Below are 13,305 nucleotides of genomic sequence, written 5' to 3' on the forward strand. Positions count from 1 at the left end.
GTTCAGAGAAAATTCACGAGAATGATTCCAGGAATGAAAGGGTTACCATATGAGAAACTTCTGGCAGCTCTTGGGCTGTATTCCCTGGAGTTCAGTAGAATGAGGGGGTATCTCATAGAAACATTTCAAATGTTAAAAGGCCTGAACAGATTAGATATGGCAAAGTTATTTCCCGTGGTAGGGGAGTCTGGGAAAAGAGGGCATGACTTCAGGATTGAAGGACATTCATTTAGAACAGAGATGTGGAGAAATTACTTTCGTCAGAGGGTGGCAAACCCGTGGAATTTGTTGCCACGAGCAGTTGTGGAGGCCAAGTCACTGGGTACATTTAAGGAAGAGGTAGATAGGTTCTTGAATAACCAGGGCATCAAAGAGTATGGGGAGAAGGCAGGGGAGTGGGGATGACTGGAAGAATTGGATCAACCCATGATTGAATGGTGGAGCAGACTTGATGGGCTGAATGGCCTACTTCTGTTCCCATATCTTATGGTCTTAGTGTCTTAAACCCCAAACTCCTCCTTTGCACAAAAACTAACAGACGGCCCACATGGAAAGCAGCAGCTAGAACACGAAACCCCATGCCCCAAACTCGCTCCCTTGCAAAACACTAACTTATCGCCCATATCATTCCGAAAGTAGGGATTATATTTCCCCTCAAGCATCTCTACTGACATTATCATCACTAGAATCATTCAATTTTGATAACTATGCTCCACTTTCTTTCAATTTCAGCAGACATTTTGAATTAGCAGTAAACTATTCTGAAACTTAATTGTTACGGTAAAAGGTCTTTGCCCAAAATATCAACTTTATCCCTCTCCATATATGCTGCCTGACTTGCGGAGTTCCTGCAGCATTTTGTGTGCGTTGTTCTGAATCTCCAGAATCTGCAGAGTCTCTTTTCATGCTCTATTATTCTAAAAGAACAAATCCCACCAGTTCCATTGCTCTGCTCGATCTGAAAATAATTTTTCTTCATCTGTCTACCCAATTATCTATTGAAGTCAATGATAAATTGTTCCCACTATCACTCCAGGTAGTGAATTCCAGATCATAAATCTAATGAATACTGTCATTTTAAATCCAGATTCCATTTTATGAACTTTGTGGCCATTGGTACTTACATTTTATTGTCTAAACTAATCCTAACTTTGAACATCTATCAAATCCACCCTCAACCTTTTCTGCTCGAAGTGTTACGAACTGTAACGTTTTAGAAATAAACCAGCAGCAAGAGATTTCACACTGAGTCGGGTTTTAATGTTAAAACCACTATCTTTATTAGTATCTACTTATAATATCGTAACTTAACCAAGATAAACAAATGTTAACAGTGTTATGTGTATACATGTGTGTAAATATAGCCCCCAAACTAAGTTAAGCTTGGGGAAACAAAGCTTAGTCTTGAGATGGTAAAGTGGGAAAGTACAGTTCATCCTCGGAATGAATGATAGGAGAGAGGTATTTGTAATCCAGGGTGAAACGTAGAGAAAAGGTAATTACAAAGTATTCCACAGATTCCACGATGGTAAAATGAGATAACAGTCGCTGTAGGTCTTGTCTGTCGTGCCGTTCCAAATCCACATACGAATTATCACCGAAAGTGATCTGTCATAAGGATATCGTCTTCAAGGGATTACCAAACAACATACCCAGGCAAAGGTTAACACACAAGTGGTCTCCAAAGGATATCCCAAACAAAATCCACTCCTTTGGATTATACAAAGTGACAGTCCCACATTCATTGTGCACCTTGTGTCGATATTTAACCCAATCTTTTGGGTTTGAAAGAGTTTCAAACCATTGCAGTGACCAGCTGAAGTTTCAGCAGCTGGTCGCCTTCTCTCTCTCTCTCCCTCTTTCAACTGTGACTGTCCTGTGTCCTTGTTTTAAAGTTAAACAAGCTGCAAGTCAGTCAGTGAACAACATCATAGTCCCGCCTCATTTAGGCGTTCTTAAAGTGACAGTCCACAGTAAACGAAACCTGTGGGCTCGTAATAGAAGAATATCAGCTTCATCAATTTAACTTTATAGCTGAATACCTGGAACCATTAGTTCAAGCCAAAAAAAAAGCACATGATTACTTTGAGACACACCACACTCTACAATAGTGGTCACCAACCTTTTCAAGCCCAAGATCCCCTACCTCGACCTCAGTGAAAGGCAAAATCTACCTACTAAATCGTTTAGAGAAAAAACAGCTCAGATTGTATTTCCAATTTGAGGCCTTTTATATGGGTGAATTGTATTTGAATTACACAAAATACTTTTGTCAAACTTTCAAATTAATTCAAACAAGAAAACACTGTAACTAGCATATCAAACAGGCCATAGCTGTCTTTCTTTAAGAGTATTACAATACTTCACACCTTTAATTCTAAGTTTCATTATTTAATTTTATTTCAACACGAAAAATAAATTAATAAAAATTGACTGTTGCACTCAGTGTGATGACTGGGGCTGAATACTTTCTGCTAGTTCCCTGAAATTTGGCTCATAACTACAGATAGCCAGTCTGAGACAGTCTGTGAGGTGTAGGGTTGCCAACTGTCCCGTATTCCCCCCACTAAAGTACAGCGTTCCTATGAAACCTTTCGTGCCAAAATGCTTTACGCTGAAGAAGCAATTTATATGGAAAAAAATTTTGACCATCCCCAGATCCAAAAAAATAACCGACCAAATCATACCAAATAACACATAAAACCTAAAATAACACTAACATATAGGAAAAGCAGGAATGATATGATAAATACACAGCCTATATACAGTAGAAATAATGAAGACTAAGCCAAAACCAATTCGTGGGGCGGGAGGGGGGGGGGATTGGCACGTACGCGCATGCGCACACAGGTGCCCGCGCAAGGCTTCATGGTTCATGGTCATGGTAGTCTTTCTCGGGGTAAACACAAATGTCCCGGGAGTTGACTGCTACTTTTGTCCGTTATTTGGGAGTGAGAAAGTTGGCAGCCCTAGTGAGGTGTCTGTCAGTAAGTCAGCTCCTGTACTTAGATTTAATAATTTTCATCTGTGAAAATGCAATTTCACATAGATAAGTTGACCTGAAGTTGGCACTGACTTTTAGTGCTATAAAACTAATGCACACACCGCACATTGCTTGGCCCCATCAGTAGCAATTGCCACCAATTTATGAATGGGGATGTCATTTTCACGGACATACTTTTTTAAACTCATTGTAAATATCCTCACCTCTCGTTCTTTCCTTTAATTGCAAAAGAGTGAGGAAGTCCTCCTTTGTTGTAAAATCCTGGAAAGCCATTCTGACAAATACAACAAGCTGAGCTGTTTGCATTACATCCAGGGAGTCATCGAACTGTAGTGAAAAATATCCACGTCCTCTGACAATGACTCTACCCTCCTTGTCACTGTTGCAGGGCCAAGCGGTATATTACGTATTGCAGTTGTGATGCCATTTTTGTTTTTAAAGTCATTAAAAGTCTCTGCGGTAATGACCATTGCTTCCTTGAATAAATCGCCATTTGTAAAAGGCTTTTTGTGTTTAGCCAAAAGGTGACTTACACGAAATGATGCTTCAATAGCAGCCTTATTTTGAGCAGCATGTTTTGTGGAAAACGATTGCTGGGCCTTCAACCCCGATTTCAGCTCAACTTTCCAGGCACGAATTGCGCTCTTTGGGAGGGTAGGTGTCTTTAAATTCCTGGCGGTTGGTGTTGCCGTGCCGCTCTAGATTCCCTCTTTTAGTCAGTGTTTGTGTTTGGGGGCACAACATACATACACACTTGTCTTTCACCAAGAAAATTCCTCTTCCCATTCTGGATGGAATTTGTATGTTTTCGCCTTCTTTCGTGGAGCCTCCGCTATGCTATCAGGATATCACGAGCGATTGCTGAATGTGTCGCCTCTGATCTGGGCCGACATTTACGTGCCAGGCAGCACCTAATTAATTAGCTTGTTTATTTCGGCTTTTTTTCTTAAAGATGTGCTGTGTGCATCCTGACTACCACTGCACCACTGCATGCTTCGTGGCCCAGAGGTTGGGGACACTGCTGTATATTGATGTTTGCGACAGTCTGTACTCTTATCTAATCTGATTGGTCACTTTGATGCAGCACAGGCTATGCTGAAAATGCGGTACATGGCGGGGGAACTACACACGTGCGCACTGAGCAGAAAGAACGGAACTAAACCCCCGCAACCCGGAAACAACCTCTCTTTACAAACAGCTTTTTAGTGAAAATATTGCTATATTACCATTATCCTAATTAGTATTACTTTTATAATGCTCACATTACAACAGTATTTGTCTATTTATTTTTGATTTTTCTTCCGGATCTACTGGGAAAGTCTCAAAGATCAACCGGTTGGTGACCCCTACTCTACACATACAGGTGGCTTAAAGCAAGTTGGAGGAAATATGGTCCAAGTGTGCAAAAGGGCACTACTGGATGTCAATCTACTAGAAGACCACAGGTTGATTGTGTACTCCCTGTCAAGACTGTCCGGAGTTGAGTGGCGACAAATCCAAAGAGAGATTTTCTCTTTTAGACTGCATCAGTGATCTCAGACATCTGGTTAATTATCAACAATAACTCAAGTGTCACAGGCATAAATGTATGTGTTCACTCATCCCCATCAGGAAGGTAGAGATCTCTGCCACCTCTAATTTACTTACCTCACCCATTCCCATCACCCTACCTCCTAACTGTAACATCAGGAGACTGTCATTATTCAGTGACTCACATAAAATTTGCTGGTGAACGCAGCAGGCCAGGCATCATCTTTCATTTGGTGACTGATAAGTCAATGCTTGAGCGTTCAGTAGCTACAGCACAATTGGTTAGAAAATCCTCAAATAAAATGTGGCAATAAAACTCCATTTCTTGACGTGAACATGGAAACACATTTTCAAGATGGAAGGTACAATGAATATATGCCTTTCTGTAAACCAATCCTGCTAGACAGAGAGAGGTGGATTTTAGTAATTTATAGCTGTGCTAGTAGAAAGCAACCTCTAATTTGAAGTTGTGTGAAGGAGAAATGCCTCTTAGGATTATCCTTTGTATGGCAACAGTAGGAAGCTATGCCAAATTCAATCATTTGTTTTGTTCATGGAACAACTAATCAACATTCACACTGTGTTTAGTTAATTACCTAATTAAACTTATTACTTTTGTCTGAAGTACGTACATCTGTTGATCATGTAGTAGTTGAAGTGTTTCTAAATGGAGCATCGTTTTTCTTTTTTAACCTAGCAGCTTTCCGTATGAACATATAAAGAATAAGCATGTATCCAAGATCTTACTTCCTTTAATAGGCCATTCATTTCAATTGAGCATTCTACAGTATTAAGTCCACACTAATGGCTTACATTTTTAAACACACAGCCCTTATCAGGTTCCTTCTCCCCTTATAAGCAACGCAACTTTGTCTGAAGTCAAGCTAAGAAGCAGTCTACTGGTCATATTAATTATGGTCCTGACATCTGATTATTTCAGTACCTCTAATCATATTGATTTAAGGATTCTTTACAACCTTCCTGTAATACACATCGTTAAAATTAAGACAAAAATATGTTTGTATCTTAATTATTCATAACAAGTTTAATTGAGCTTGAGGGATTGAGGAAAACCATTCATGATTCAATTTAAAGCAAACATTGTTGCAGGGCTTCTGAAAAGGACACTAATTACACTAACAGAGCACAACCAGAGATAAATATTGTAGATATCAAGTACATCAATATATGCAGTATTTTTATTTTTTGGCTTTCCATTTAAATTATTTTTAAAAACACTTTTAAGGGATTATTAGGCGGAATCTCATTAAGTCTAACACACCTGCGACATCTCTGGAGGGTTCAATACTTAATGTTCTCACCCCTAGAGTTTTCTGTTCATATTTTTAATGCATCTTCCACTAACATAATTGTATAATAACAGCTCCGCCACTTGTTTATTAGACTGGTCTTGATTCTTTTGACCCATCAAGCAGAAAATAAAACAGCCAATTACTGAAAATCACTCTCTACTTCATAAGACACTTATTCACCAGGATCACATTTCCAGACTTCATTATGTTGTAAACAAAAGAAAAAACAGACTACTTCTTCATTGACTCCCTTTTAACTGAATATTATACAGCAGTTATGTTCTACCTTTGGAGTTTCTACTCTATGGAACATTACGTAGTCTAAAAGGGAAACGCTATGAAAGCTCCTTTAAAAAAAACAAGGAGCTGAGAACCCAAGAATTATGGTTGATTACACAACAAAAGAACAATGGCACAGGCAAAGAACCTCATTGAATTGAATTTTTGGAAAGAAATCCTAGATTAAGAGATTTTGCAGTAAAAGAGTTGAACATGGCAAGGATGGTGCAACAGGGCAGATGTGTGAATATTTAAAATATAGAATATACACTATATAAAAATGGACATGATCATGAATAGTAGCCTATGCTCTATTATTTCTTCTTTTCAGTGTCTACAGCTTCACTACCGTATCCTAGGTAAAAGACACTAATATTAAGTCTTCTCTCTCAGCTTTGTACAGTTCAATCTTGCTCAGCAAAAAGAGAGGAGATACAGGTTTTTCCCCGCCATCCGAAGGTAGAGCCTTCCTATGAACAGTTCGTAAGCCAGAATGTCATAAAGCGAAGAAGCAATCACCATTTATTTATAAGGGAAAAATCTGTAAGCGTTTGCAGACCCAAAAATAACCTACCAAATCATGCCAAATAACACATAAAACCTAAAATAACAGTAACATATAGTAAAAGCAGGAATGATATGATGAATACACAGCCTATATAAAGTAGAAATACTTTTCCACAATAATTGCCTGCACTGTTCTCCGTAGCGAAAATCTCACGCAAACGCTCTCAGCAAAAACACGGCGCAAGCGCTCTCCAGTAACCTTTAAGCTATGAAGCTGCCAAATCATACCAAATAACACGTAAAAATACACAGCCAATATAAAATAGAAATAATGTATGTACAGTGTGGTATCACTTACCGGAATTGGGATAGCGCCGAGCACACTAATGATGGTGTGTTAGGCTGAGTCGTCGGAGGTTGGGTTGGTGCAGTGGCCCCCACCCTCCGGGTAGCGAACCGAAAACAATCCGCGAAGCATGCAGCGGTCCAGCGGTACCCGGGACGCACCCAACACATCTTTAAGAAAAAAACCGAAATAAACAAGCTATTTAATTAGGTGCCGCCCGGCACGTAAACGTCGGCCCAGATCAGAGGCAACGCAATTGGCAATCGTCTCTGATCTGGGCCGACATTTATATGCTGGGCGACACCTAATTAATTAGCTTGTTTATTTCGGCTTTTTTTTCTTAAAGATGTGCTGGGTGCCTCCCAGCTACCGCTGCATTCTCCGCGATTCGGTATCTGTCCGCGGCCCGGGGCTTGGGGTGGTGGGACACTGGGGTGTCATCTCATCATCTGTTTCCATGAGGGTAGGCAGGTCATCTTCTTCTATGTTTGCCTGCCTCGATGTCGAAGGTTGAGGTTCGTCGTCTGCTGTGGCTGACGTGGAAGGCTTGCTTGACTGCTTAGCCTCGCGCATTTTTCTATCATACAGTTCTTTGTAAGCACTCAAACCATCTTGCAAATTTGCCCTAAGCCGACGTACCCTTTCAAAATTAAAGTCATATTTTATCATTGCAGTGAAAATCTCACGTAGTTGCCTCACGTTCAGTTCCTGGACGACTTCACTTTCGGTCCATTCACTACTGCATTCGGTTTTGATTGTTCTCCTTTCCTCTTCCAATTGCATCAGCTCTTCATCTATCAGTTCTTGGTCATGGGATGCCAAAACCTCTTCAAAATCATCTATGTCAACTTCCACAAGCCAAACTCACTTTATCCTTACTTTGTTAACCACTATCGAAACGCTCAAATTATGTCTAGTTTTACGCTAAGTGTAACACCCTTACGAGCTCTTTCAATACCGTAGAACTCATCTTGCTGACGGCTGCTCACAGGCATGTGTTTAAACAATGCCGGCTAGAACGCCATTCCGAATCCGGGGGAGAGCGGTTGCTCAGGGCGCGTGCTGCTTTTTATCGCATGCTGCCTTTTTTTCCCTGTGCTGCTTTTTTTCGTAACAGTGAGAACACCTTCTGTTAGCGAAAACAGGTAATTAATGTAGGTCTTTCGTAACAGTGAGGTTTCATAAAGCGAATGTTCGAAAAGCGGAGGACACCTGTACGCTCTGTCCGCCAGAGAAAGCAGGATCTCCCAGTGGCCATACATTTTAATTCCACATCCCATTCCCATTCGGATATGTCCATCCACGGCCTCCTCTACTGTAAAGATGAAGCCACACTCAGGTCGGAGGAACAACACTTTATATTCCGTCTGGGTAGCCTCCAACCTGATGGCATGACATTGACTTCTCTAACTTCCGCTAATGCCCCACCTCCCCCTCGTACCCCATCCATTATTTATTTATATACACACATTCTTTCTCTCTCTCCCCTTTTTCTCCCTCTGTCCCTCTGACTATACCCCTTGCCCATCCTCTGGGTTTCCCCCCCTCCCCCTTTTCTTTTTCCCTGGGCCTCATGTCCCATGATCCTCTCATATCCCTTTTGCCAATCACCTGTCCAGCTCTTGGCTCCATCCCTCCCCCTCCTGTCTTCTCCTATCATTTTGGATCTCCCCCTCCCCCTCCCACTTTCAAATCCCTTACTCACTCTTCCTTCAGTTAGTCCTGACGAAGGGTCTCGGCCTGAAACGTCAACTGCACCTCTTCCTAGAGATGCTGCCTGGCCTGCTGCGTTCACCAGCAACTTTGATGTGTGTTGCTTGAATTTCCAGCATCTGCAGAATTCCTGTTATCTGCAGAATTCCTTGTGTTTACCCAAAATATTAATATTACTTTAAAAAGTCAAGATTTTATTATTTGATGAAATGGGTGCCAATCCAACTACCCAAAAGACAGAACATAACAGAGATCACTTTTACTCCTACCCACTAAAAGGTAGCCAATCTTCTGTACTTTGATAGTTCCCTCATCCTTAAAGTCATTTTACAGAAAACAACTCAAGATATCAAGCTGATTTAAAGCTATTGAGCAAAAAAGATGCTCCAGATTAGTTTTTAGAACTTATTTCTGTTCTCTGGATCATCTTTCTATTGTTCCTTTCTCCATAAGCCTTTACCTTTAACGATTAAGTGATGTACTGCTAAATCCAAGACATTCTTGAATCAACAAAAACCATTTCACAGGTCACTCTTGCCAACATATCAAGGCCACAATTAGTATCATAGCTTAAACAATATTGCTATTTTGATACGAAAATGAATTTCAATGCTACCTAGACTGATAGCAAGTTTAAAGACTGCAGCATTGTTTTTTATTGTTCAATTATAAAACAACTTTTCAAAGTGTATTATACAAGTATATAAAAATGAATTATATGCTATGTAAAGTATCCTAGTTAAAAAATTGTTCATTTGGTTATTTTCCAAATTTTCTAGTCACAATTAATCCAATTTCTGGTGAACAAAGCTCTTATGATATAAAAAAATCAATTTTGCAATAAAACAGTTTTTCAATTTACCTCACAAAGTAACGGATCTATATCACAGCTAACACACTCCAGCCCTTTCTTTACCTCAGAAGTAACAATCTAGATTCGGATGGGGGTTGAGAACAGTAAAATACATTTTACTTTCCCTGCCAAACCTGTGTGTAAAGGTTTGGTGTTTGAACTCTAATTTACCAAATGAGAAATGTAAACTGATCCAAAACCTTTGTAAATGTAAATTTATACCAGATTATTTTTCCTCTTACACATCTGTCAGAGCCCAAATTTAAAATGAGCATAAATCAATGGCAAGAATCAGGATTCCCCAAGAAAAAGCCAAGTTTATTCATGCAACTTTTTTTCTGGGGTGGGTGGGGGGGGGCGCGCAGGGAATGCAAAAGTCTCCTACTTCTTGTGCACATCACATACAGGATTTCTAAGAACATTCCACTGGAGCACTCTTTCAGAGTTTAACATAATTTGGATTACCAAAAAGAAAGGCATTTTTCAAGGAATTAATAACAGAACAATAAAGGAATAAATGTTCACAATACATACAAAGTTCTAATTAAAAATGGGCTAGAAAAATTTCTTGCCAAGCCTGCAAAACTGATGACAGCATTGAACCCCTTGAACAAGAACACCTGGGAAATATTTGAATAAAATAATGCACTTGTGGTGAATTCTAAAGGCAGAGATTAATTTAATCAATAGATTTAAAGAACTGGGAAGACCTGTCTATTGTGGTTATATTCTCTTCGCATTGAAAATGCAACAATATTTTAAAATGCACAATTGGTGGCACACAAAAAGCAGGCTTGCTCCAATGGTCAACACCAGGAATACTTCAATTACTTGTGTTGCATTTGAGAAATACAGTATTACCTTCACCTAGATCTTAAGATTCAACCAGTTTACTTCAGTTTCCCAATCTCAATATTTAACTTGCAAATGTTGAAGCCAAATCTTAAAGGCAAATAGAATACAGACCAATTCATGACAATCATAATAAAAATAGAAGATTCTAGGACAAATACAGGCAAAAAAATCTGAAATATTGAATTCTTAATCTGTTCCAGCTACTGTAAAAGAACAATACATGACTAAGTCTGGTTTCACTATGTCAGTTGGGGAAGTAAAACAAAAATCTAGTTTCTTCCCATTAGTAACTGTGCAGGTGAGTTCAGAGACATTTTAACATTCGGTAAAACTCAAGCTGACATATGGCGACTGATCAATTGGATGAGATCACACATCAAAGTTTTTTTAAAAAATCAAATGCAAGCAATCAGCAAATAAAATTCACACTTACCCATACTATTCGTGGAATTGCACCACATCAGTAGAAAGCCAGTGCAAATCAAGTTCAATAAGCCAAACAGCAAGATTTTCCAAGACTGTGAAGTAAAAACACTGCATTAACAGCACTGCAACTTCCGCACCAAGTTTGCTCCAAGTTATTTTGAATGAAAGAAGTACTAATCCTGCTATTTCATATGAACATGGAGTGAAATAGCCAACAAATTCATGTGGCATTGAAACAGCATGAGAATGATGTGTTAGAATATTCATGTTCCAATATAACTTCACATACATCGAGAACAAGACGATCACTAGGAAGAGGAATGACTTGACAATTTGGATTCAGAATTGGCTTACCCATAGAAGACATGGTAGTGGTTAATGGAACTTATTCCATTACTAGTGGCATTCAGTGGAAACACTGAAGTGACCAAGATGTGACTTAAAGAATTTCTAGCTGATTAGAACTCAGTACCTTCAAAATTATCCATTAACCAAGTCACACTTCATTTGATTAGCTAAAAAAAAGTTATGTAACCACAGGAGTTGTACAAGAGATCAGCAGATCCGAAGTAACACAGCTAATTTTTTTTGTAACACAAAGATTCAGGGTGTACTTACCCTCCTGTCAGCCGCAACCAGCAAGAACTCCTGTGTAAACCTTCCACCTAGAGACCTGTGAGTTTTGCGGAATGGATGAATGGTTCCCTAAAAGAGAAATTACAGAAAGACAAATTTACTTAAAACTTCAAGTAGATCACAGATTGAAGGCAGGATAAAGGGGAAACAAGAGAGAATCTGCAGATGCTGGAAATCTAAGCAACACACACAAAATGCTGGAGAAACGCAGCAGGCCAGGCAGCATCCATGGAAAAAAAGTACAGATGACGTTTTGTTGCCGAGAGCTTTTGGCAGGACTAGAGAGAAAAAAAAGATGAGGAGTAGATTTAAAAGGTGGAGGAAGGGAGAGAGAAACACAAGGTGATAGGTGAAACCGGGAGTGGGAGGGAGGAAGTAAGTAGCTGGGAAGTTGATGGGTGAAAGAGATACAGGGCTGGAGAAAGGGGAGTCTGATAGGTGTGGATAGAAGCCCTTGGAAGAAAGAAGGTGCGGGAGAAGAGAAGCACTAGATTTAGAGGGGATCTCAGTGGGACTTTTACAACCAGACTGTGGCAAATACCCAGAATGCACTTGCAGAGATGAGAGAGGTGGAAGCAGAGTTGCTAAGAACACTTACGTGCGTAGATGAGCACTTATGTTGCCCAGGCATAGAAGGCTATAGGCCAAGTTGGTAAAATACAGGTGGATTTCCACTGGTCTGTGTGTACATGGTGGCCTGAGTAGCCTGTTTTATTCAGTCTGACATTCTAATAAAAGTGAATATAACTCATTTTACCACAATACTTAGGGTGCTAGTTTACTGCAGTTCAATGTTCTAGTGGTATTAATTTTCAGGGGTATTAAATGGAGATTCATTAACTTTATTTCGGTGGACCTGAAGCTCTCATGACAATATTCCAGAGAGCTCTTAACACACTCATTCATCAATATAAAATAGATTAATTAATATTATATAAATGAACACCCCTCCCCATAAAGTAATGAATCATATCATCTCAAACTAGTGTGATATAGAAGAATAGCTTTGTTTGTTACTGTCTGTTAACACAGCCTGGTATTCCAGAGAAAGTAATTCCTTATGCAGCAAAGTTAGCCATATATGAACATATACGAAAATAAATTTAACATTTCTTCTACTTTGCACATAATCTTTCAGCCAAGTTGAGGTAGAAAACTGTGATCAGCAATTTCAAAATAAATATAAAAAAAGCAGATAAAGTTTTCAAAAATTTTAACAGGTTTAAAAATCATTATGTTAAAGTAATATAATATCACCAATGTACAGGAGGCCACATCAGGTGTGATGAACACAATGGGTGACTCCAGCAGATTTGCAGATGAAGTATTGTCTCACCTGGAAGGACTGTTTGGAGCCCCGAGTTGAAGTGAGGGAGGTGGTGAATGGACAGGTGTAGCACTTTGGCTGCTAGGAGAAAGATTAGTGGGGAGGGACGAATAGACAAGAGAATAGTGAAGTGAGTGATCCCAGCAGAAAAATTCCCATTCCCATTCTGATATGTCGGTGCATGGGCTCCTATTGTGCTATGATGAGGCCATCTTCAGGGTGGAGGAGCAACACTTTATATTTCGTCTAGGTAGCCTCCAACCTGATGGTATGAATATTGAATTCCCTTTCTGGTCCAAAAAGTTCCCTCCCCTTTCCCTCCTCTTCTATTCCCCACTCTGGCCTCTTAACTCTTCTCACCTCCCACTTGTGCCCCTCCTCCTTCCCTTTCTCCAAAGGTCCACTCTCCTCTCCTGTTAGATTCTTTCACCTCCAGTCCCTTACTTTTCCTACCCACCTGGCTTCACCTATCATCTTCCAGCTTCCCCTCCTCCCACCTTTTTATTCTGGCGGCTT

At 39.8% G+C, this 13,305-nt stretch overlaps 1 protein-coding gene across 1 annotated transcript in view; it reads right to left on the reverse strand.

The window, feature by feature from the left end:
* The window catches only part of slc30a6 (solute carrier family 30 member 6), a 166,652-nt gene that overhangs the window by 113,911 nt on the left and 39,436 nt on the right, over positions 1–13,305 (reverse strand). Inside the window, exons 3-4 of the mRNA XM_072264893.1 lie at positions 11,445–11,531; positions 10,834–10,918 (exon numbers count right to left, since the gene is read on the reverse strand). Coding sequence (XP_072120994.1) covers positions 10,834–10,918; positions 11,445–11,531 — 172 coding nt within the window. The remainder of the gene's footprint in view (positions 1–10,833; positions 10,919–11,444; positions 11,532–13,305) is intronic.

The sequence above is a fragment of the Mobula birostris genome, chromosome 8, assembly GCF_030028105.1.
Source record: "Mobula birostris isolate sMobBir1 chromosome 8, sMobBir1.hap1, whole genome shotgun sequence".
In the NCBI taxonomy this organism is placed as follows: domain Eukaryota; kingdom Metazoa; phylum Chordata; class Chondrichthyes; order Myliobatiformes; family Myliobatidae; genus Mobula; species Mobula birostris.